This window comes from Osmerus eperlanus, chromosome 15 (genome assembly GCF_963692335.1).
Source record: "Osmerus eperlanus chromosome 15, fOsmEpe2.1, whole genome shotgun sequence".
In the NCBI taxonomy this organism is placed as follows: Eukaryota; Metazoa; Chordata; class Actinopteri; order Osmeriformes; family Osmeridae; genus Osmerus; species Osmerus eperlanus.
The window spans coordinates 16,713,853-16,739,683 of NC_085032.1; the positions used below are offsets into that span (position 1 = coordinate 16,713,853).

The 25,831-nt window shown below is 49.1% G+C and overlaps 2 protein-coding genes across 2 annotated transcripts in view; one reads left to right on the plus strand and one right to left on the minus strand.

Annotated features, from left to right (window-relative positions):
- Positions 1–13,236, plus strand: part of bmp6 (bone morphogenetic protein 6) — a 30,493-nt gene extending 17,257 nt beyond the window's left edge. The window contains 7 exon segments of the mRNA XM_062480404.1: positions 2,102–2,297; positions 5,407–5,555; positions 5,688–5,808; positions 5,810–5,886; positions 12,370–12,446; positions 12,892–13,002; positions 13,085–13,236. Coding sequence (XP_062336388.1) covers positions 2,102–2,297; positions 5,407–5,555; positions 5,688–5,808; positions 5,810–5,886; positions 12,370–12,446; positions 12,892–13,002; positions 13,085–13,234 — 881 coding nt within the window. The 3' untranslated portion in view covers positions 13,235–13,236.
- Positions 13,237–15,991: 2,755 nt separating this feature from the next.
- txndc5 (thioredoxin domain containing 5) lies at positions 15,992–25,604 on the minus strand. Its single transcript, XM_062480405.1, has 10 exons — positions 25,186–25,604; positions 23,878–24,030; positions 23,559–23,664; positions 22,773–22,869; positions 18,741–18,856; positions 18,346–18,432; positions 17,523–17,675; positions 17,258–17,340; positions 16,945–17,074; positions 15,992–16,499 (listed from the first exon to the last, which is right to left on the minus strand). Exons 1-10 carry the CDS (start codon positions 25,371–25,373, stop codon positions 16,377–16,379), a joined length of 1,236 nt encoding a protein of 411 aa, XP_062336389.1. The 5' UTR covers positions 25,374–25,604; the 3' UTR covers positions 15,992–16,376.
- Between the last annotated feature and the right edge of the window lie 227 nt (positions 25,605–25,831).

A 25,831-nucleotide genomic window follows, 5' to 3' on the forward strand; every position in this document is an offset into this window, starting at 1 on the left:
GTGTGTGTGACTGTGTGATGGGTGTGTGCGTGTGTGACTGTGTGATGGGTGTGTGTGACTGTGTGATGGGTGTGTGTGACTGTGTGATGGGTGTGTGTGACTGTGTGATGGGTGTGTGTGACTGTGTGATGGGTGTGTGTGACTGTGTGATGGGTGTGTGTGACTGTGTGATGGGTGTGTGTGACTGTGTGATGGGTGTGTGTGACTGTGTGATGGGTGTGTGTGACTGTGTGATGGGTGTGTGTGACTGTGTGATGGGTGTGTGTGACTGTGTGATGGGTGTGTGTGACTGTGTGATGGGTGTGTGCGTGTGTGACTGTGTGATGGATGTGTGTGTGTGTGACTGTGTGATGGGTGTGTGTGACTGTGTGATGGGTGTGTGTGTGACTGTGTGATGGTGTGTGTGTGACTGTGTGATGGGTGTGTGTGTGTGTGTGATGGGTGTGTGCGTGTGTGACTGTGTGATGGGTGTGTGTGACTGTGTGATGGGTGTGTGCGTGTGTGACTGTGTGATGGGTGTGTGTGACTGTGTGATGGGTGTGTGTGACTGTGTGATGGGTGTGTGTGACTGTGTGATGGGTGTGTGTGACTGTGTGATGGGTGTGTGTGACTGTGTGATGGGTGTGTGTGACTGTGTGATGGGTGTGTGTGACTGTGTGATGGGTGTGTGTGACTGTGTGATGGGTGTGTGTGACTGTGTGATGGGTGTGTGCGTGTGTGACTGTGTGATGGATGTGTGTGTGACTGTGTGATGGGTGTGTGTGACTGTGTGATGGGTGTGTGTGACTGTGTGATGGGTGTGTGTGACTGTGTGATGGGTGTGTGTGACTGTGTGATGGGTGTGTGCGTGTGTGACTGTGTGATGGATGTGTGTGTGTGTGACTGTGTGATGGGCGGTGTCACAGACGTACTGTAGGAGCCGTATCACACACACACATGCCCACACACAGACACACACACTGTGTGTGTTAGTTAATGCAGTCCTTAGTGATCTGGTGGAGGAGGACCTGCCTGCGTGTCAGCCCAGGAACATGGAAATCCCATCAGCCACTGCTCCGGCTGTACTATCCGCCTGCTCCAGCACTTACAGAGGGAACCACAACCCTTAGAGCCCTGGGAGCTACCGTGCTGCAGGAGATCTGTGTGTGTGTGTGTGTGTGTGAGAAAGAGAGAGAGAACGAGTGTGTGTGTGTGTGTGAGAAGAGAGAGAGAACGAGTGTGTGTGTGTGTGTGAGAAAGAGAGAGAGAACGAGTGTGTGTTTCATCATGGGGGTGCTTGCAGAACATGGTTAGCGACAGGAAAGATTGAGGATAGGCATACTGTGCTACATGTTTATACTCCTCTCTCCCTCCCGCTCGCTTTCTCTTGCTCTCTCTGTCTCTCCCTCTGTCTCTCTCTATCTCCCTTCCTCTCCCTCCGTCTCTCTCTCCCCCTTGCTTTCTCACTGTGTGGTACTGCTCTGTGGAGACATCCCAGTTCTGGGAGTTCAGACCAGAGTGAGACAGGAGTTCCCCGGGGAACCCAACCCAGCAGCCATCGTTGCCCTGGGCGATGTGGGAGAGCTCTTCAGAGGAACGCTTGTTGGTTTTTCTCATTTGTTGAACCTCTCAAGTGGTCGAGAAACACACAGGCGAGTTTACAACCCCCAAATCATGGGCTTTCGCTGCAGACAATAACAAGGGGTTTATTTAAGGAAACACTAACCCACATCCCCATTAGTCCAGACGTATCAATCACACAGGATCGTTAAGAGTCCTTTATGGCCCAGCCCGCTGCTGAGTCTGTGAAGGAGATATCCGCTCTGCTCTCAGCCTGGGAGAATACACACAGACTCAAAACAACCGGAACTGTATTCCCAGTATGAGAAGTGAGCCAGCCTCTCTGATGTTGCTGTGTGGTTCCATGTTGAGAACTCTCAAACATGCTGCCCTGTTATTGACGTGTTCACAGTTCCTGGTTAACCTTGTGCTTCTGTCTGTTTCTCTCTCTCCCTCTGCTTCTACGTGTGTGTGTGTTTCTGAATGTGTGTATGTTTCTGTGTTTGTTTCTGTGCCTGTGTTTCTGAATGTGTGCATGTGTGTGTGTGTGTGTGTACGACAGTGGAGTACGACGGTGAGCTCTCTCCTCAGAGACAACATCACAAGCAGTTCAAGTTCAACCTGTCCCAGATCCCCGAGGGAGAGGGGGTGACGGCCTCAGAGTTCCGCGCTGCTACAAGGATGTGCGTGAGCCGTGCGTTCCGGAACGAAACGCTGAACCTGAGCGTGTTCCAGGTGGTGATAGAGCAACCCACCAGGTAACACACTTACACACACTCTCTCTAGCTTTTATCCAAAGCAACATACAAACAGTGCATGTAGAGAAGTGCAGTAAAAGATCAAGGATCAGAAGTGAACAGTTCTAACAGTATTTCGGTTTTCAGAATCAAAGAACGGTCTGTATTTACCAGACAGCCCCACCTAGCAGGACTCTATACTGGACCAACCCTTCCTAGCAGCTACGAGAATGCTTGGATGTCTTCAACATCACGGAGCCATAAGAGCCTTCACAACTCGATAGCAAAACAGTTTCAGTTCAGAGGATGTAGTGCGTCCATGCTAAAAGTTAGCCTAGCCTAGCATCCGAAGGCCAGGATTGATAGGGTGTTTATGAGCATGGAGCTAGCTCTGTGCTCTCAGCGGGAAACTGGCTTCCATCATGGTTTCCTGCCATGTGGTTTATGTCGAGAGGCAAGACCACAAGGTCTTACTAAAATAACCCCACTACAGAGTCCCAAAACAGCCTGAGTTAGATCTGGGCTTGCACACACACCAAACCATTTACACTGTGGCTTTGAGATGAACACAGCCTCCCTCTGATGGAACAGCCTCCCTCTGACGGAACAGCTCCCTCTGATGGAACAGCCTTCTCTGATGGAACAGCCTTCTCTGATGGAACAGCCTCCTCTGATGGAACAGCCTTCTCTGATGGAACAGCCTCCTCTGATGGAACAGCCTCCCTCTGATGAACAGCCCCAGGGTCTCTGTGTGTAACACTGACAAATGAGAGCTGGCTTTTTTTTAAACTATTTTTTAATTTAGAGTTAAGATATAGGGATGTGGGTATGAACGTCCAAAATTCCACAGAGAGAAGTTAAGCATACAAAGAGAGCTAGATATTTTTTATAGTTTTTAGTTGTTGTTTTTTGTTGTCCCTTGATATCGAGGATGTACTGTACAGGGGGGTTTAGCTTGGGGGTTTAGCTTAGCGGTTAGAGCACTGGACATTTCTACATTATTATAATCATTCATACAATACATGCTCACAAAACATGCTTGTGAATTATGCATGTCAGGAAATGTAGAATGATTAGGTTTGTCTGGGTATCTTGTATCATGAGATGCCTGTTTGTCACATTCCTCCACCTCCATAACGGTGGTTTGTGCAGGTGAAGCTCTAAGATATTCGGAGATGAAAGGGTCCATATATATCCAGTTTCAGTATTATTGCAGGACAAGATTTTTACCTTGAAGACAATTACAGCTGGCTGTCACAGAGCTGTAGGCCTTCAGGTTTGAAGCGCACGATTGTGGACGTATGGACTCGTTTGCGCGTTTTTCCAAGTTGTGTTTCGAAGCTGTTTATACTGGCTGTATGGAGAGATGGCTGCATCTACCAGTCAAAACATATTCTGAAGTTTCCATTGAAGTTGCAGAATGAAACTCATGTATTTTGAAAGTCTGGTTGTTGTCCCAGGTCATGTCTGCTGTTGCCCCTGGGTAGTCAAGCCTTCACCACATCCAGGGCTTGTTTCCCACGGTAACGGGTTCGCCTGCTAGCTGCAGACATAATGATAGGCTTCTTAATTAACTTCTCGCCTTTTGTACTTCTAATTTGATTGGCGTGGTTTCGCCAACACCAGCCGAGGAATGTGAGATCACAATGCAGAAAATGTGTGCGTGAAAAGACCTGACGGCTGGATAAATGTGCTTTATACTGACTTTTCACAGATTCAAATAGATTTCAATACATTTTTTTTAGAGCTTCCTTCTCTAGTGGCCTACAGCACACTGTCCTGTTGTGACTCTGACAGGTTTTGAGGTCTTGACGGTGAAGAGATGGATGCTTGTTAAACCTGACTTGAACATGACACAGTGTGTATTAGCAGTCGACAACATGGACCATAAAGCAGATTTATTATGACTGAACAGAAATAATAAAGGTTTGACATTTGACCTTATTATTCCAGTCCATTTAAGCAGTCAGTAAGAGGTTGTGGTATTTTACTGGCCTGTTCCTCCCAGCGCTCACACACCCGCTCTGATCCCGAGCGGCCAGCTCCCGGTACACCGGCTCCTGCTGTGTCTGACGTGTGAAGTTACCGGTAGGGGGGGCGACCGGGAACAGGCTCCCATGGAATCCTCCAGAAACCCTGTGCTTAACGAGCAGTAAAGAGGGGCTGCCCATGCATGGCTGCAGGGGCATTCCCAGAACACCTGGGTGACTGAGGGCTTTGATGTGGGACGAAGGGGAGAGGCCATCGGACCTGAGCTGTGGGATTACTGTAATAGGGACAGAGCACAGGCCTTCTGAAGCTCTCTCTCTCTGTCTCTCTCTCTCTCCTTCTATCTCTCCTCTTTCACTCTCCTTCCTTTCCCCTCCCCCCCCTCTCTCTCCCCCCCCTCTCTCCCCCCCCTCTCTCTCTCCCCCCTCTCCCTCTCCCCCCTCTCCCTCTCTCCCCCCCTCTCTCCCCCCCCTCTCCCTCTCTCCCCCCCTCTCTCCCCCCTCTCCCTCTCTCCCCCCTCTCTCTCTCCCCCCTTCTCTCCCCCCCTCTCTCTCTCTCCCCCCCTCTCTCGCTGCACTGTACTATGCAATATTATAGTTGAGATATTATTATTGTTGCACCGTGCCTGGTAGCTGAGACTTGTCTACCATGTCTGTTATATATGTCTGTTTTGTATCTATGTCCTGCTGCAAAACCAATTGCCCTCCAGGGACAAATAAAGTTGAAAGTTGAAGTACTTTGCACTGTGCCTGGTAGCTGAGATGTTACTTTGCACTGTGCCTGGTAAATACAGACCGTTCCTTGATTCTGACCACTGAAATACTGTTAGAACGAAGCACTTCTGATCCTTGATTCTTTCTACATGCTATCTGTACTGTATATTGCTTTGGAACAAGGCGTCTGCTAACTGAATCAAATTTAATGTGAAAATGCAGGTGGCTTACTGTACAGAGTGCGTACCACAAAGCTAAGGCCTTCAAATCCAGCCCAGGCTTTACTGACTCTCTCATAGTCTCCACCTCACATTTACCCAGCAGTCATAGCAGATTATTTATCCAGCAGTCAGCTGTTTATTTACCCAGAAGTCATAGCTGTTTATTTACCCAGAAGTCCTCGGTGCTTCCTGTGTCCTCGGCCCCAGGGAGGAGGAGCTGTTCCTGCTGGAGTCGAGGCGTCTGTGGCCGGCGGAGGAGGGCTGGCTGGAGTTCGACATCACAGCCTCCAGCAACCTGTGGGTGATGAGTCCCACCCACAACCTGGGCCTGCAGATCAGCGTGGAGACCAGCACTGGTGAGACACTGTTCGTCCTGAACGCTGTGACTAACCAGGTTCCGGGTGTGTAAGTGTTAGACTAATAGCTGATTGGAGAGATAGTTACTCCCACTTCGTGCTGTTGCCTCGTGGTCTTGGGGTGTGTTTCAGGGCGGAGCATCAGTCCGAAGGAGGCGGGGCTAGTGGGGCATGGCGGTGCGCTGGAGAAGCAGCCCTTCATGGTCGCGTTCTTCAAGGTCAGCGAGGTCCATGTCCGGACCGCCCGCGCCGCCCCCCCGACGCAAACAGCAGCAGAACCGCAACCGCTCCACCCAACCCCAGGAGGGCCCCCGCGGACCTGGGCCTGCAGGTCAGCCAACCACAACCTCAACCACACCCTCAACCACACTGCTACCGACCAACCACAACCAGACCACAAACCAGACAACCACAAAAGAACTGTCAGAACTGTGAACAAGTCAAGACCCCAGCTTCACCTGCCCTCCCTCACACACCTGCCCTCCCTCACACACCTGCCCTCCCTCACACACCTGCCCTCCCTCACACACCTGCCCTCCCTCACACACCTCATAGTCAGCTCTCAGGGAAAGAGGCTGGGTGTGATGTCATGGATAGACAAGCCTGTGGCAGCACTCCAGAGGAAGGGCAACATTGGGAGAGAGAGACAGAGAGGAAGAGAGAGAGAGAGAGAGAGAGAGAGAGAGAGAGAGAGAGAGAGAGAGAGAGAGAGAGAGAGAGAGAGAGAGAGAGAGAGAGAGAGAGAGAGAGAGAGAGAGAGAGAGAGAGAGAGAGAGAGAGAGAGAGAGAGAGAGAGAGAGAGAGAGAGAGAGAGAGAGAGAGAGAGAGAGAGAGAGAGAGAGAGAGAGAGAGAGAGAGAGAGAGAGAGAGAGAGAGACTTTTCCCCCCAGATGAATGACCTCATCTTTACAGAGTAACCTTTGTAGTATCATCCTCTCACCTCCTCCTCCACAGTGTTCACCATGTGAGGGCTCCTCTGTGTTTCCACACATCCAGAGCAGGGATTAACATGCTGTTTGAAACGTTATTCTGAGGCTTTGCTAGCTTAAACAGATGAAGCAGGGTGGCGGAGATGAGGTCAGCAGTTTAACCGTTTAGCTACAACCCCGCTTAAGCTGTTTACCTTTTACATTCTATTCATATAGCAGACGCTTTTATCCTAAGCGGTGTACAGGAAGTGCATATAGGAAGTACAGGAAGTGCATGTAGGAAGTACATGTAGGAAGTACAGCAGAAGATGGATGATCAGAAGTTTTTAGTTGTACAGTGTTTTGGTGGTCTGGGTATTGATCTCCTATCTAACTATGCTGACTCGTCCAGCTCCTAGCCTCCAGCTATCTGCGAAGGAGATCTCATGGCAGCTGGCCACTGGCACCTTTCAGAGGTGAAATGAGCGTGGCTGTCGCGTGACTCACTGTAAATGAACAGAGGGCGGAATTTCATCTCTGTCGAGCGCCAATGGATGCTAACATTTACGCTCTCGCCACTGTGGTGCGATCTCTAAGCAGCACACACACACACACTCCACTGTGGTGTGATCTCTAAGCAGCACACACAAACACACACACTCCACTGTGGTGTGATCTCTAAGCAGCACACACAAACACACACACTCCACTGTGGTGTGATCTCTAAGCAGCACACACAAACACACACACTCCACTGTGGTGTGATCTCTAAGCAGCACACACAAACACACACACTCCAGCAGGATTTCATCTGAGCAGTGGTCAGTAGGCCTGTTCAAAACCTGTTCTGAAGGATTGGACTTTATGTAACCCAAAACATCAGCCCCTCTTCTCCTCACCACTCTGAACCTCTGGAGTCTAAATATTTAGATGAGAGACAGGAAACAGTGCCCCCCTCTCTCTCTGGTGATAGCTGACTGCTTGCTTCCATAGCGATGGGATAGGATGGGTCAGTCTACGCTAGGGCATCTGGGGTGTGTGTGTGGGGGGGTGTGTGTGGGTGTGTGTGTGTGGGGGGTGGGGGGGTGTGTGTGTGTGGGGGGGGGGGGTGTGGGGGGTGCCAGCTAGGATGGATAACATCGCTCATCTTCTCTGCTCAGGGAAACAAGCCCTCTTGTTTGACATTGTGAGTGTGTGTGAGTGTGTGAGTGCATTTGTGAGTGTGTTTGCGATTGTGTTTGTGTGCATGTGTTTGAGTGTGTGTTTGACAGTATCTGCTGGGACCAGCCAGGTACTGTCTGCACAATGTACAATGTATATCAACACCACAGAACACAGTGTTAAAGTGAACTGGATAATGAGAGGATAGCTGGATAGTGAGAGTGTAGCTGGATAATGAGAGTATAGCTGGATAATGAGAATATAGCTGGATAATGAGAGTATAGCTGGTTAATGAGAGTGTAGCTGGATAATGAGAGTGTAGCTGGATAATGAGAGTATATCTGGATAATGAGAGTATAGCTGGATAATGAGAGTGTAGCTGGATAATGAGAGTGTAGCTGGATAATGAGAGTATAGCTGGATAATGAGAGTATAGCTGGATAATGTGAGTGTAGCTGGATAATGAGAGTATAGCTGGATAATGAGAGTGTAGCTGGATAATGAGAATATAGCTGGATAATGAGAGTGTAGCTGGATAATGAGATAATGAGAGTATAGCTGGATAATGAGAGTGTAGCTGGATAATGAGAATATAGCTGGATAATGAGAATATAGCTGGATAATGAGAGCATAGATGGGGTTTGAGAGTATAGCTGGATAATGAGAGTATAGCTGGATAATGAGAGTGTACATGGGGTTTGAGAGCGTAGCTGGAGGGCTGAGGCCTCAGTAGTCAAATGAAACTAATTTCAGCATGGGGTTGCTTCAACATGGCCTCAGAACCCCAGCATGAAGCCACACCTCCTCCAGGGGGCGGGGCCTGTGGGGAGGGGGGACACACAACGACACCTTTAGAGGTAATTTAGGGGTTCGGTGAGGTAATGGATACTGGGCTGAGCCCTGTGCTGAGGGACGTTTAACAACCTTACAGGAGAGATATCCATCCCAGAGCTGCTCCCTCTGTAATTACCCAGCCAGTCATTATCTGCTGAAACACTGACCACGCCAACAGTATCGCTTAAAGGATTATTATAACATGCTGCTTGTCCAGCTGTGTTTTCATCTCACCCCTCCTCACCCCTCCTCACCCCTCCTCATCCCTCCTCACCCCTCCTCACCCCCTCTCCACTCATCTTTTCTTCCTCCTCGCCCCTCCTCTCCCTTCCCTCATCCCTCCTCCCCCCTTTCCTCCCTCCCCTCCTCTCCCTTTCCTCCAGTCCTCCCCCTCCTTGCCGTCACCTCACCCCTCCTCACCCCTCCTCACCCCTGGCCTCCTTTTGTTCACAGGCGGGGTAATTAGAAATGGCAGAGCGCCGCGCATGGTTTAATAACCTCTGTGATGAAAGACAGGAAGGAAGATAAACTTCAGTTCAAGAGGGGGAGGAGGTGTCTCCCAGGAGGAGGAGGAGGGGGAGGAGGGGGAGGAGGTGTCTCCCAGGAGGAGGAGGAGGGGGAGGAGGGGGAGGAGGTGTCTCCCAGGAGGAGGAGGAGGAGGGGGAGGAGGAGGGGGAGGAGGGGGAGGAGGTGTCTCCCAGGAGGAGGAGGAGGGGGATGAGGAGGGGGAGGAGGGGGAGGAGGTGTCTCCCAGGAGGAGGAGGGGGGGGAGGAGGTGTCTCCCAGGAGGAGGAGGGGGGGGAGGAGGTGTCTCCCAGGAGGAGGAGGAGGAGGAGGAGGAGGAGGTGTCTCCCAGGAGGAGGAGGAGGGGGAGGAGGTGTCTCCCAGGAGGAGGAGGAGGGGGAGGAGGTGTCTCCCAGGAGGAGGAGGAGGGGGAGGAGGTGTCTCCCAGGAGGAGGAGGAGGGGGAGGAGGTGTCTCCCAGGAGGAGGAGGAGGGGGAGGAGGAGGAGGTGTCTCCCAGGAGGAGGAGGAGGAGGAGGAGGAGGAGGAGGAGGTGTCTCCCAGGAGGAGGAGGAGGGGGAAACATGGACAGACACCAGAAGCTGTCTCTCATGTCTTCACCGGCGTTATTAGGAAAAGCTCTCTCTTCTCTGCTCTCTTCTTCTCCTCCCCTCCCCTCCCCTCCCCTCACTTCCCCAAGACCTTGTGTTCATTCCTGCCACCCGCCCTCTCCTAGGACCCTTCTACTGTAGCAGGTTTGTCTTAAAGGCTCCTGTTTGAGACTGTAGAGTTGCAGAGCTGTGTGTGTTTGTGGGTCGCGGCTGAAGAACAGAGATGAACGCTGCTGTCACACACCACCTCCACCCCAACACCCCAACACCCCAACACACCAACACACCAACACCCCAACACACCACCACCCCAACACACCAACACCCCAACACACCTCCACCCCAACACACCAACACCCCAACACACCAACACCCCAACACACCAACACACCAACACCCCAACACACCACCACCCCAACACACCAACACCCCAACACACCTCCACCCCAACACACCAACACCCCAACACACCAACACCCCAACACACCAACACACCAACACACCTCCACCCCAACACACCTCCACCCCAACACACCAACACCCCAACACACCTCCACCCCAACACACCAACACCCCAACACACCTCCACCCCAACACACCAACACCCCAACACACCAACACCCCAACACACCAACACACCTCCACCCCAACACACCTCCACCCCAACACACCAACACCCCAACACACCAACACACCAACACCCCAACACACCTCCACCCCAACACACCAACACCCCAACACCCCAACACACCAACACACCAACACACCTCCACCCCAACACACCAACACCCCAACACACCAACACACCAACACACCTCCACCCCAACACACCACCACCCCAACACACCAACACACCAACACACCTCCACCCCAACACACCTCCACCCCAACACACCAACACACCTCCACCCCAACACACCAACACACCAACACACCAACACACCTCCACCCCAACACACCAACACCCCAACACACCAACACACCTCCACCCCAACACACCTCCACCCCAACACACCACCACCCCAACACACCAACACACCAACACCCCAACACCCCAACACACCAACACCCCAACACACCAACACCACAGCACCAGCCAGCAGTCTGTAATAAGCCCCTCTGGGTTCTACATATTAGAACGACAAGTGGTAAATGTAGTTTATGGATTTCTCTCCCACTGGGCGCACTGTTAGTCAGGCTGTTTAATGGCCCTCCTGAACTTGAGTGTTCAGTTCCAGGGATTCTGTGTTCCGTACTGCGTGTTCCGTGCTGCGTGTTCCGTGCTGCGTGTTCCGTGCTGCGTGTTCCGTGCTGCGTGTTCCGTGCTGCGTGTTCCGTGCTGCGTGTTCCGTGCTGCGTGTTCCGTGCTGCGTGTTCTCTGCTGCGTGTTCCGTTCTGCGTGTTCCTCATGTTGGTCAGGGCTGCTCCTCAGCAGTGACTGCAGGGTATTAAGCTTTTACTGGCAGGAAGGCAAGATGTGGTTTACAGGCAACACATATCTGGCCTTTACACTCAAATGAAACGCCACAGTGAATATCTGCTTTATTTCTCTTAAGGAGTCCCCAGACTCTAGATAATAACGGCTATTAGACAGATGTGAGGAAATTAGTTCTCTGTGTGTGTGCTGTCATAAAGCATGTTTTAAAGTGGGGTAGTGGAACCATGATTTTAGACACACAGTCACAGCATAGGAACACACACACATACATAACTAAGACACACACACACATAACTAAGACATAACACACATAGACATGCACACACACACGACACAAACACACTAAGATGACAGGAAGTGAACAGGGGAAACACCTGAGGCTCCTCACCGCTGTAACCAGTCGACCCCATGACCGTCCTGGTGACCAGATGCACCTTCCACTTCCTGTCTCACTTCCTGTCCTGAGATTTGAACCCAGAGTCAGGTGACTGCACCCATTTCCCTTTGCGGGTGAAAGAGTCTTGTTAGACTTCCAAGCGGTCAACCACACGTGTGCTTTCTCCTGGTCTCATGGTTCCTGGACGCTTTTAGCCAAAGTGACGTACGGCAGATGACCTCTTGAGTGGCAGTCAGATGCTCCTTTATCTCGCCACATCCAGCCCTACTGACGGTCCAGGACAAGAGGCTGTCACATGGGCCTGGCCAGTCCTGTTAATGGGCCTGTGTAACAAGGAATTCAACTGAATGACATCATAATGTAATTAGCTATGAATCCAGATAGTCTTAATAAGGCTGACCTAACTGGATTTGTATAAATTTTGAAGCCACAGAAAATCAGGTAGGCACGGAGCTAGGGACCAGGAAGCTAGGGACCAGGAAGCTAGGGACCAGGAAGCTAGGGACCAGGAAGCTAGGGACCAAAGAGTTGGTGTCCTGTAAGTCTGTCACCCCAGTGTGGCCTGGGCCAGTTCACCCTCTGCCACCAAACCCTCTCTGGGCGGGGTGCTCAACACACAGGAAGTGATTCCACCAGCTCTGATATCATCACGCTCTGCTGAGGGGAAAATAACAAAAACATCCAAATCAGAGCTTTTATGCCCGTCACTGGAAAGTCCCAGCGACGGGCTGGAGTTCAGGCAGCTGGCGGATGCCAGAGACGACCTCTGTTTCTGTCTGACCTCCACCTGCCATGGACACTTGCCGCGCTGTGATTGGACAGGGTGGAACGGACACAGATGACGTCACACACTTGTCACTTGTGCTCAACCCAATGTCCTGATCTCTGGGGTCAGTCAGGCTGCTTTCAAATGTAGTTCAATCAAATCTACTGTGAATACTAACCGTCTGTGTTGTCTCCTAGACTACAACAGCAGTGACCAGAAGACGGCTTGTAGGAAACACGACCTGTACGTCAGCTTCCGGGAGCTTGGTTGGCAGGTGAGATCTAGCTGACACAGTCTAGAGCCACATTCTGATCGTGTGTATCTAGAAAGTAGAGCAGAACATCAGGGATCAGAAGTGCAACAACTCCTCACACACTCAATATCCAAAACAACAAAGACTTTGCAAAGATTGCAAAAGCCCTTTTGAGACATACAGATCTGGCCTCTCTAAGATCTGCTCATAGTCCTGGTTACCTGGTTACCTGGTTACGGATCCTTGTAGCCAGGGTAGTGTTAGGAGAGCGTTATCCCTGTCAGGGCGACCAGCTGCAGTGTGTCCGTGGTAACGAGGGCCCTGTGTTTGACAGCAGCTGCAGTGTGTCCGTGGTAACGAGGGCCCTGTGTTTGACAGCAGCTGCAGTGTGTCCGTGGTAACGAGGGCCCTGTGTTTGACAGCAGCTGCAGTGTGTCCGTGGTAACGAGGGCCCTGTGTTTGACAGGAATGGATCATCGCTCCGGAGGGCTACGCTGCTAACTACTGTGAAGGGGAGTGCTCCTTCCCCCTCAACGCTCACATGAACGCCACCAACCACGCCATCGTGCAGACTCTGGTCAGTATCCAACAGCAACCAGGGAAACACGTGTTCCCTCCCTCCTCTGAAGCTGACGTTCTGGTATGTTCCCCCTCTGAAGGTCCATCTCTTGAACCCGGAGAACGTTCCCAAGCCGTGCTGCGCCCCCACCAAGCTGCACGCCATCTCTGTGCTCTACTTCGACGACAACTCCAACGTCATCCTGAAGAAATACAAGAACATGGTGGTCCGAGCCTGTGGCTGTCACTGACCCTGGAGACCAGCACCTGGAGACCTGCACCTGGAGACCAGCACTGGACCAGTCACACCTCTACCAACACACCCTGGAGATCAGGATTGGACCAGTTACACCAGCTTAAACATTCTGGAGATCAGGATTGGACCAGTTACACCAGCTTTAACATTCTGGAGATCAGGATTGGACCAGTTACACCAGCTTTAATATTCTGGAGATCAGGATTGGACCAGTTACACCAGCTTTAATATTCTGGAGATCAGGATTGTACCAGTTACACCAGCTTTTACAGACTGTAGACCAGTTAGACAATGAAGAACAGATGCTGGACTGATGTTAGACTAAACTTGGACTAACGTTCGGTGGATTGAAACTTTGTCCACCATCTTCCCGTTCGTTGCATTGTAGCCTCAACGTCTAGGATCTGCGTGTATGTGTGTGTGTATCTGTGTGAGAACTGGCATCTCTCTCCTGTCCTCAGGCTGAGGGAAGCTGGTGATCATCCCCACTGCTGTCTGTCCACCCCTCATCCTCCCTCATCCTCCTCCCCAGACTGTCCCTCCACCGCTCATCCTCCCTCATCCTCCTCCCCAGACTGTCCCTCCACCCCTCATCCTCCCTCATCCTCCTCTCCAGACTGTCCCTCCACCGCTCATCCTCCTCCCCAGACTGTCCCTCCACCCCTCATCCTCCCTCATCCTCCTCTCCAGACTGTCCCTCCACCCCTCATCCTCCCTCATCCTCCTCCCCAGACTGTCCCTCCACCCCTCATCCTCCTCTCCAGACTGTCCCTCCACCGCTCATCCTCCTCCCCAGACTGTCCCTCCACCCCTCATCCTCCCTCATCCTCCTCCCCAGACTGTCCCTCCACCGCTCATCCTCCTCTCCAGACTGTCCCTCCACCGCTCATCCTCCCTCATCCTCCTCTCCAGACTGTCCCTCCACCCCTCATCCTCCCTCATCCTCCTCCCCAGACTGTCCCTCCACCGCTCATCCTCCCTCATCCTCCTCTCCAGACTGTCCCTCCACCGCTCATCCTCCCTCATCCACCTCTCCAGACTGTCCCTCCACCGCTCATCCTCCCTCATCCTCTTCTCCAGAGTTGCTGTTAGCCATGGCTCTCTGTTCTGACTACAGTCTAACTACTCTTCCAACAGATATACGGTGTATACTGAGTCTAACACAAAACTGATTTGAACTCAATTCAAATGAAAATGTGTCAGAAAACATTGCAGCTCATGGAAATTCTCCCTTCGTTTCCTCTACTCGTGTATTAGTTCTGCTCCGGAGCTCTTAGATGTTTGCCTTCCAAAAATACATATGGACTGGACCAGTATGCCCACATACTATCCTAGGCGTCGTTTCCTCAAAATATCACTAGCGTGTCAATATTTGTAGGGCCCAGACTGTGGTCATATGCACCAATCTGGTTCAACATGTCGCAGGTTGTGGTCGAACTGATGTTTTCCTTCAAAGAGCAATAGAAAGGACTTTTATGTCTCTGACTTCCTGCAAACAGCCATTTCTGTGTTGGGGTCTCGTGGCTATCCCTCTAAACACCACGGAGAGAAGGGCTATGCGTTTGGTTGAAAAGACAAACTAACGAGGTTCATCTATGAATTCACTCCTTGTTTGTGACCATAAATGAACTAAAAGTTACACCCTCTGTCCATATGTTTCTGAATGAATAACGTATAACTGTGAGCCTTTTAACAACACCGGCTGGATTTTATTTTACAGTACATAATTTCACCGAAATATTACAAGGTCAACAAAGAAAGTCACAATTATTGATGACTCCATTTTAACAAACACTCTCATACCTTTTGGAAGTTACCAATTGTGTTGAATTTGAAGTATTTGTTACTATACATTGTGAGTAGTACTGTAAAATAAATTGCTATACAAATTATATTTTTCCAAGAACTTGTCATGAATTTGACAGTTTATATAACTGTGCTAGTGTAACAGAATGACATACCTTTGTGCCTAACCAAGGTTTGATTGGTTAGGTGATCTAACCAATCAGAACTCATGAAATATACCTCTGGTAAGCTGCTGTTGATCATGTTTAGACATATGTGTGTAAATACTTGTACATTTTCAGTTTATTTATTTCACATTTTAAGATGAATCATTAACAGAAAATAAGCAATAACAAATTAAAATATAACATATTTTTGGAAAAGTCATTTTATTACAAAATCTCAAGTTACAACTTCCCCATTCTTCTTTTTGTGTAAAAAATGCCTGGGTAGAGTCCAACTCTATAACCCTAACCCTGGGTAGAGTCCAACTCTATAACCCTAACCCTGGGTAGAGTACAACTCATTCACAGGAAAAATACTGCTCTCTTTTTACTGGAGTCTGCTTCAACCATGTGATATTCATAAAGACTTTAATGACAATAAGTGGTTAACCTCATGATGCATTTGTTTCCATTGATTGAGCGCTGAATGTTATATGATCTCACAGCCAACACACACACACAGTCAGTTGGGCTGACAGTCTCTTGAGAAAGTGAAAGATGTTGAGTTGTACAGCTATGTATAACATGAAGCCTAGCTCCGCCCCCTCCTGAACCAGACTGCATCAAGGTGGAAAACAAAACATTCATTCTTACATTTGTTGTCGTACATTTAAAACGCCATGGAAGACCACAGTCTAAACAGACTGAAAGTGCAGTTGGATGTGAGACTGATAGCCAGCAGAGATGCATCCCTGAGGGTTAAGTGTGTCACCTGGATGGATAAAGTACCGTCAACTTAACACAACACCACCGGACGTCCAACCAGTCGACCCCCACAGGACAAACAACACCGTAACACAATTACAGTTCATGATATATCACGACTCATCAATAATTAATTTCTGCAGTTTCAAAAAATGGAGGCAGGGGTCCAGACATGTTTGTGTGAATGCGGAGTCAGGGCAACGAATGTAAAACATTCAAGTGCCATCCACTTCCGGTTCGTAAGGGTTAGACGTCGTGGCTCGCGTGACACGTCAGGGATGGTGGGTGGGGCTGGCCGTCTTAATTAAACCGATTGGAGGATAGAGAAAGAGGGCTGGCGCTTGAATGGGACAAGAGCGTTCCCATTGGCCAGATATGCAGTGTGGGGGGGGGGGGGGTGTCGAGGAAGGCACTGGGTCCCCGCTACAGCTCGTCTCGGGCCTGCTTCATGACGAAGGCATGCAGGCTCTCCAGGTCACGCCCTCCGTGGTGCTCCTCCCCCTGCTGACCCGCCCGGAACAGCAGCAACGTGGGGTACCCACGCACCTGGGGGCAGGGTTAGAATCATCCAGGGGTCAGGTTTAGAGTTGTGAACAGGTTCAGGGGTCACGTGACACAGCTTTATGAGCTTCAGGAATCCAGAGAAGCTCCAGGGTTTACAGAGCTGTATCACCAAGGCAACAGCCTTCATCACATGATGAGGTGACGACGCTTTACAACTTCACTCACACAGGACAGTCTGTGTGTGTGTGTGTGTGCACGCGCATGTGTGTGTAGGAAAGGTCCGGTTGTGATAGTCACAAAAGGGTGTTTCCCAGAGAGAACGCTGGCTCGCTCCCTCCTCTTCCTCCTCCCTCCTCCTCCCCCTCCCTCCCTCCCTCCCCCCTCCTCCTCCTCTTCCCTCCTCCTCCTCCCCCCTCCCCTTCCCCCCTCCTCCTCCCTCCTCCCCCCCCCTTCCTCCTCCTTCCTCCCTCCGTGTTCAGAAACTCACCGCAAACCTGTTGCAGAGCGAGCGCTCCACGGTGCAGTCCACTGTGGCCACCTTCACGTCTGTCAGACCAGGGAACTCCTTCCTGGAGAGATCCTCCCAGGTGGGGGCCAGGTTCTTACAGTGACCACACCTGGGGGCAGGGGGGTTATAATAGCTTGTGCACACGCTGGTCTTTACGAGGATCGGCCGTGCGTGATTAACGAGGACATTAGCGATCAGGAGCTTGATGGGGAGGGTGACCCAGATGTGCCACTTTTACAAATGCGGTCATTGTCATTCCAGAGATAGACATGATACAACAGTCCTTTCTTACCAGGGGGCGTAGAACTTGATGAAGGTGAAACCTTTGGCCACCAGATCGTCAAAGTTGCTCTCTGTGAGGGTCACAACACCTGACTGTTGGAGACAGACAGACAGACTTTAGTTAGTCAAGTATACTGGACTGTCATATGTTCAGAATCTCTCCACCTAAATCAGCTGTTGTGGGTTGAGACTGGCTTTGGCAACGGCATCTTTCTCATCGCCACACCTCGTTTCTCTGTGGTGGAGCAGGCCCTGACACACATGATGACACACACCTCCTCTTGAGCAGGCTCGGCGCTGGGAGGCTCCACCTCGTCGGTCCCGGCCTCTTCCTCACCAAGAGCCTCCTCCACCTCCTCCACCTTCAGCTGGGCATCCACAAAGTCCTTCAGGGAGTCAAGATCCCTCTTGCCCCGATACTGCTCTGTCTGCAAGACCACAGGACCACAGCCATCACCATCACCACCACCACCACCATCATCACCATCATCATCACCACCACCACCACCATCATCACCATCATCATCATCATCATCATCATCACCATCACCATCATCACCATCATCATCACCACCACCACCACCACCATCATCACCACCACCATCATCATCACCACCACCACCATCATCACCATCATCACCATCATCATCATCACCACCACCACCACCACCATCATCACCACCACCATCATCATCATCACCACCACCATCATCATCATCATCACCACCACCACCACCACCACCATCATCACCACCACCATCATCATCACCACCACCATCATCATCATCATCACCACCACCACCACCACCATCATCATCACCACCACCATCATCATCATCATCACCATCATCATCATCATCATCATAATAATGTGTTCATTTCAGAGATGCTTTGATCCAGTTATGACCGGGGGGGTGATTGCAACCTCATGATTTGAAGTCAAACTACTAAGTCAGTTCCTGGGTGGCACAGGTGGTTACTATACTGAGGAGTGAGTTTGACCAGTTCAACTGGGTTCCACTAACTCACCCCCTCAAACACAAGAAGGAGAGCGAGCCTGTCTGAAGGTGATCTTCACAGCTCCTTCCTGTTGCCTACCTTCTCTCCGTTCCTGAAGAACAGCAGGGTGGGGTATCCACGCACCGAGTTCTCCGAGCACACCTCGTAATGCTGCGTGCAGTCCACCTGGCCAATCAGAAACAAGACAGGTCTCAGGCTAGCCAATCAGGTTCATTCACATAGTAGTCATATCACCCATGTTTGTCTTTTCTACAGTTCAGCATATGGGTACTGTGTACATATTTGCAGAAGAGGATGATGGTATGATCAACATCCTGGTCTGACAGATGCCAGCAGCCGAATGTTGCTCTGCCCAACACTTCGCTTTGTTTGATCAACTCAATGAGAGTGAAAGCAGAGAGAGAGCCATGAAAGGAAATGGCCTGGGTCTGAATCGAACCGGCGCCATTTCTGCAGTACGTCCAGCCCCTCACCTTGCCTATCTTGACGGTATCTGAGTGCTCCAGGCTGGAGGCCAGCTGTTCCCAGGTAGGGGCCATTGCCTTGCAGTGACCACACCACGGGGCGAAGAACTTGACAAAGTGAGATCCTACGAAAAGGATTGGAGAAAGAGGAGAGGGAACACACAGAGGGGTAGAGGAGAGGGAACACACAGAGGGGTAGAGGAGAGGGAACACAGAGGGGTAGAGGAGAGGGAACACAGAGGGGTAGAGGAGAGGGAACACACAGAGGGGTAGAGGAGAGGGAACACAGAGGGGTAGAGGAGAGGGAACACAGAGGGGTAGAGGAGAGGGAACACAGAGGGGTAGAGGAGAGGGAACACAGAGGGGTAGAGGAGAGGGAACACACAGAGGGGTGGCAAAAACTAAATATTTAGAAAGTAGTAAACTAGTTACGGGCATCTTCAGGAGAGGGGGCTAACTTCCAGCCAGAACAAGCAGAGCACCAAATATGCCCCTTCAGTATCACTGGCCTTGAAACTCAACTATACTGTGTGTTTACTGAGGGTAAATGCTAACTCAACCTCTTAAGCATCCTGTTAAATGTGCCTAAAAACGCCTAAACAGCATACCCAAAGTAAATTGGAAGCTGTTCTTGAACCATTTGGAGTACATGCATGTAAATGATCTCTTTTGAAAGCTGACACTCTGAAGTTATGTCCCCTGTTGTCAGGACCCCTGTCAGTCCTTCTAGTGTTGAGTAATAGAAGCTTGAACACAAGGAAAGTGAAAATTTCTATTTCCGCCTAGATTTTGTTTTGAAAACAGAGGCCTGAAGAGGCCTAGAGGTGGTAGGTATTATCTGGAAGACTAAATTGGACCACAGGTTGAAGCCTTACCCAATTCAAATCAAAAGTCAAACATAATACCACAATATATTCATATTTGACACATGTTTTTATAAGAGTACATCCAGGAATTTTCTAAAAGGGTCTTTTGGAGACTCCAAAATGACCCTTTGTAACCAAGGTCAAATAAAAAGGTATTATTTTTCATAATTGTTATCTCTAATGAAAGGTGGTACTTAGAACTATCATATATAATAGCTAAATCCCTAATTAGTAATACTGAAACACAAAAACTGAAGCATGAACACATTGGAGTGCTTTATCTGATTCCAAGGATTGGCGCACAAAGAACACAAAGATTCTGTCAACCATATTGCGCAATCGACTGTTATTTTGAAGGCTCCACAGACGCATACAAATGAGGTATTGGCATTTTCAGCTAGCTGTCAGCTACAAGGCTAACAAGCTAATTTCAGAGCCAGTCGAAGCCAGTTCGAGAAATTTGTTTAGAACGAGTGTGGGGGGGGGGGGGGGGGGGGGGCGGGGGAGGGGGCAGGACGCACAGACCTAGTTGGCTTTAGAGGGCTGTCAACGGGGCATGGAAGCTCCTATTGGGTCGAACAAGGTGTCAATCAAAAGGGGAGGGTTCAACGGACATTTTGATACCTTCATTTAGTAAATACTCCGTTGCTAACCGGAGAAAATAACACTTTTATGTGAACAAGTTGTTTCTTCCGTCGGCTAACTTGCATAATGAAACAAAGGATAATGGCTATTCATGAACGTAAAACATTGTATTTGGACGAATTACTTTACATGGTTAGATACTTTGAACCCTTGGGACTTACGCAGATCAAGTTTTGATGGCATGATTTGCACACCTGGACCTATTTGAACAACTTAGGGTGAGTACAACTTTTTTCTTTGGCATTGTTGAAGGAATGTTCACCGGAAAAAGACGTTGACTTTGCTTGCTATTGCGACTTGATCTTGAATTGGTTTATTTCAATGGAAGCACAAGAATCGTAGCTTTCCAACGATGTATAACATGTGTAGCGTCTAAAAAATATATTTGTTAGAATTTAGTGCGTCGTAACTGAGGGAGGGGGAGGCAGCATTTTTGTCTCGCGGGCGAAACAACATCATTATGGCCATGCTGCCAAGATTCCACAGTAAAACCTATAAACATTCTTCTTAGAAATGGCCATGTTCATATCCTGTCTTTTTTTTCTTTTTGCCCCCCTAAAACTCAGTCAATATTTGGCCTACATAGACAACGTAGGTGTCAAAAGTTTCGTCTTGGTAGCGATTGAGTTGCTTCTATTGGAATTTACGTTCCGTTGCATGGTTTAGGCTCAAGTTAAGTTTTTGTGGCGAAAAGTGAAGCTAACGGTGGCTAATTTGCTAGCCACAGTCACTGACGTTACTAACGTCACTACGTCACGAAAACACGCGTGACTACCTTTGGCAGAACATTCGTTTCGCATCTGTTAACTTGGGGGATAGCTAGGCTAACTATAGCTTTACTGCAAGGCAGCTGCAGAAACGCCACAAGCACAGAGGCCAGGGGGATAACTATTTACTCATTTTACTTTGTGATATGACACACAATTGTGATGTGTAATGTACAGTATAAGCTGATATTATTAAGGAAGTACATCTACTTTCGGAAACAGTAGTCTACTATTTCACTGAAGTATTAGCATCATGACATTAGCCTGTGTTGCCCGGGCAACACATACTACAGTGGTCTATGATGTAGCGTTATCGGTTTTCAATCGTTAAAATAAACATTCCTCACATATACATTTTCGTTGTAGGATTTATTCTGACATTAGTAAACGATTTGTTGGTGAAATGACCATTACCTGTGGTTTCAAACCAGTGTAGCTCACTGCAACGCTGTAGCTTACGCGAGACACACTACAAAAACATCTACACTACAGTACACAGCTGTTTAGGAAGTCAAACGGCGACAGAACATGTTCGGCACTCCCCTTACTTAAATCAAGTCTAACTACTAACCTGAACTTCATTGCCACAGCCTAAACGTTGTCAATCTGTTCATGAAAATAATTAATTTCAGCTTAAACCGTACAACGGAACGTTAAATCCAATTCAACCAACGCAATCGCTACCAAGACGAACACAGCAGTAGTCTAGTACTGTACCGTAGTAGTACAATTTACCGGGGCAGCTTCTCCACACAGGGCTATATCGCATTTTGCGTTGTTACTGACAATGATCGCTACCAGTGAGCTTTTTATGAATGAGCGATTTTCCACTAAATAAATGTCAAGCTTATTTACGTTTTGGGGGGCATATTTTCAGTTAGCAGATGGTACTGTTTGAATCGCGATTCCATCTTCTACTGCCGGGTAACGTCGTAGAATAATCTTCAAAGGGGGTTCTTTATTAATGAATGAATGCAATGAGTAGGCTAAATGCCTGAAAATATCATGAGAAGGGAAAAACTTAAAATGACGTTTAAGTCATAGAGATTAGGTCAATTTTTACACCGGTCTGCCAAATGTATTCGTTTTGATTCAACGATGAGGCTGCCTCTTGCAGGGGAAATGAGAAGACATCTATTTCATTCTACACTTCACTCGTATTTTGAGTTGTAAATGAGCAGCAAAAAAAAGATGCTTTTAAATCTATGTAATATTTATACATAATAAGTAGGCCCTATGCATTTTTATATAAAATATACAGGAATATCAGTTGTAAAAATTGCATTAAAATCCTTGTACAACCGACGCAAGCAAGCACACCCTACAATTTCCCCAGAAATTGTACCCTCTCTAGTTTTTCTTGTACAACCTAAACATTTGACTCAAACAGAGCTTGAGAGCAGTAATTTCAGTGGGGCAATTATCAAGGCTGCCATTTATTTAAGTTGTGTCCAGCGACTGGAAACATGAATTTATAACAGAGACAAGTGCGCTGTATAGTAGCTATGGCGACTGACAGAATATATCCAAGCGAAATTTTAACACACAAAAAGTATTACATAAAATTCTGGATTATATTGGTAAAACTGTGATGTATAGATACAGAAGTTCAGCATACACGAAAACAGAAGCTGTTTTTCGAACAGGAAGGGAAACTGTATTTCAAGTTGAGGAAGTGGCCCTCTTGATTCAAACTGTTTGTGAAACCACTGTTTCCTGGTTTGGGGTGTTAAGAACCCTCGCCAGGTCACCCAGACTCGTACCTGTAGCGATGTGGCCCTTAAAGCTGGCAGCAGAGAGGTCGTAGAGACCCTGCTTGACCTCTGGGACCTTGGGGAGCTCCAACTCACTCTCCGGCTCCTGACACACACACATTAATTACACTGCCCACATCATCGACAGATCTCTCTCTAGCCCTAGAGATCTAAGACTTGGAGCATGTCTGGAAGAGGAAGGTCAGGGAGAGAGGAAGGTCAGGGTGAGAGGAAGGTCAGGGTGAGAGGAAGGTCAGGGTGAGAAGAAGGTCAGGGAGAGAGGAAGGTCAGGGAGAGAGGAAGGTCAGGGAGAGAGGAAGGTCAGGGTGAGAGGAAGGTCAGGGAGAGAGGAAGGTCAGGGTGAGAGGAAGGTCAGGGTGAGAGGAAGGTCAGGGAGAGAGGAAGGTCAGGGTGAGAGGAAGGTCAGGGTGAGAGGAAGGTCAGGGAGAGAGGAAGGTCAGGGTGAGAGGAAGGTCAGGGAGAGAGGAAGGTCAGGGTGAGAGGAAGGTCAGGGAGAGAGGAAGGTCAGGGAGAGAGGAAGGTCAGGGTGAGAGGAAGGTCAGGGTGAGAGGAAGGTCAGGGAGAGAGGAAGGTCAGGGTGAGAGGAAGGTCAGGGTGAGAGGAAGGTCAGGGAGAGAGGAAGGTCAGGGTGAGAGGAAGGTCAGGGAGAGAGGAAGGTCAGGGAGAGAGGAAGGTCAGGGAGAGAGGAAGGTCAGGGTGAGAGGAAGGTCAGGGAGAGAGGAAGGTCAGGGTGAGAGGAAGGTCAGGGTGAGAGGAAGGTCAGGGTGACCTCACCTCAGGAACCTCCTGCAGGGTCTTCAGCATCCACGTCTCCAGAGACTGCAGATCCCTGGAACCCTGGTACTTCACTGGCTCCAGCTCAGGCTTGAACAGAACCAGCCTGCACAGAGAGCAAGAGAACTGCTTACAACACACACAGAACCAGCCTGCACAGAGCAAGAGGACTGCTTACAACACACACACGCAATCCCCAATGAGCTACTGAGCAAAAACCTCAACCACTGAGCTGTACCCATCCCCATGCTCTACCACTGAGCTGTACCCATCCCCATAGAGCAACAGCAGTATTGCTGAGACAGTGGTAGCTACTCACGTGGGGTATCCCCTGATCCCGTGGACGTTGGAGCAGAATTTGACATCTTGAGTGCAGTCAACCTTGACTACATACACGGGAGGCGATGCCATGCTGTTGTACTTGTCTGCTAGTTCGTTCCAGGTGCTCTGCAGCCGCTGGCAGTGGCCACACCTGAGCACCAGATCAAGGATCAGTAGGGCAGCGCTAAGCAGTCGAGGATTCCCCCAAGGCAAGTAGGGTGAAGTGCCTTGCCCATGGACACAACTTAATTTTTGCCGGCCGGGAATCGAACCGGCAACCTTCTGATTAGTAGCCCGATTTCCTAACCGCTAAGCCACCTGACTCCCCTGTATTATACCAGTGCAGTTTTTTTTTAAAACATTTTTATAATAACTACAGTGCAACAATAATATATCAGCAATATTACATCGTACAGTGCAACACAAGAAAGCATCATATCGGAACATACTTGTCAAAGAGACAATCTCGGAGAATGTAATAACCTCAAGATACTGTAGACGAGAGACACTTAGAAATTGGATACATTAATGATGATTTGTTAGATCGCAGAACTATGTCCTGTTTGGGGGAAACAACGCAAAACATAATTCTGTTTAATCACCTTGTCTCGTTAAGTAATCTGTGCCAAGGACATTAATGAGTACAGTACAGCTTCACGTATGATTGCATGACAAGGAAGGAATAAAGTTGTTTGGAGGTGGCAAGGTTTTGCTAAATGTTTATATAAAGACAGCATGAGAGCGTGTATGTATTCACGGTTACGTAGCCAGTCAATCTCTGCTTGCCACGTCCGCGGCTACATTCCGCCGGTCTCCAGTCCTGTAGCTACTGTTCCTGCTAGCTAAATTAGCTAAAGCTAGCTGACATCCTAGCAATAGAAACTACTCTAACGTTACTTGCTTGAAACTTAAATTAAACGACAAAAGTTGAAAACACCAAGCCATGCTCCTGGGTACCTTTGAGCTTAAGTTTTTTTTGTATCGTCACAGTGTTTTCTATTTTATTTAGTCTACAGTAGCTTGCTCTTTAGTCTATTCTGGTGGTTAGCATAACCAACCGCTCGTCTACCTGGCTAGGCTAGTTAGCTAGTCGGCTTGCTAACACATTGGTGGCTGCAAACTTAGTGCAACGATATTTCTCCTTACGGTACACGGTGGTTGCACGGTGAGACAGTAAAGGCAAACTGCTGTAGTTAGTCAGACATCATATCAACAGTGTCCCAACGTGATAGCCGACTAGCTAGTTCATTCATTCACTTACAGCTTAGTTAGGCTAGCCACCTATCTTGCTAAAGTGGAGGCTTACCAAGGAGCGAAGAACATGACAAAGTGTGGTGCGGTGGGCACAGCGTTGTTAAACATCTCCACTGCGTACGTATGCTTGACATGTTCGTCCTCTTCTGTGTCCGCGTCGCAAAAAACGGATCCAAAAAGTAACGTGCAGTAAATCAAACCTAACAAAAAAGGCGTGCAATTCAGTGCAATGGAGGCCATGTTCCCGTCTTTGCGAGCTAGCTAATGCCACCGGTCTCTATGTGAGAGCACTTCGCCTCTGAGTTGGTCGCTGACTACTCAGGAATGTTGCAGGTCTGTACCTAACTGGATAGGTCTACACAAATGGGAGTATCTCGGAATTTCACTGCAGACAAATATGTGATCCGGATACCGTACAGATCAGTGGCTTCACACAAACCCTGCGCATCTCCAGTCCTACACATAAACGATGGAAATTCAAACAAGTGTCTGTCACAAGCATGTGATTTTGCAGCTAGATGACCTGGCAGTGTGTGCACGCCTGTTAAATGGAGGGATTTCAGCAGACATTTTTTAGAGTTTTAAATGTTTTTAGTTAAAACAATAACAGCAAGTATCCATGTATAGTAGAAGCAAAGTGAAGTCACAGAAACGTTAGTGTGACAGCTGTCAACAGAGTCATTTAGTGGGCAGATATT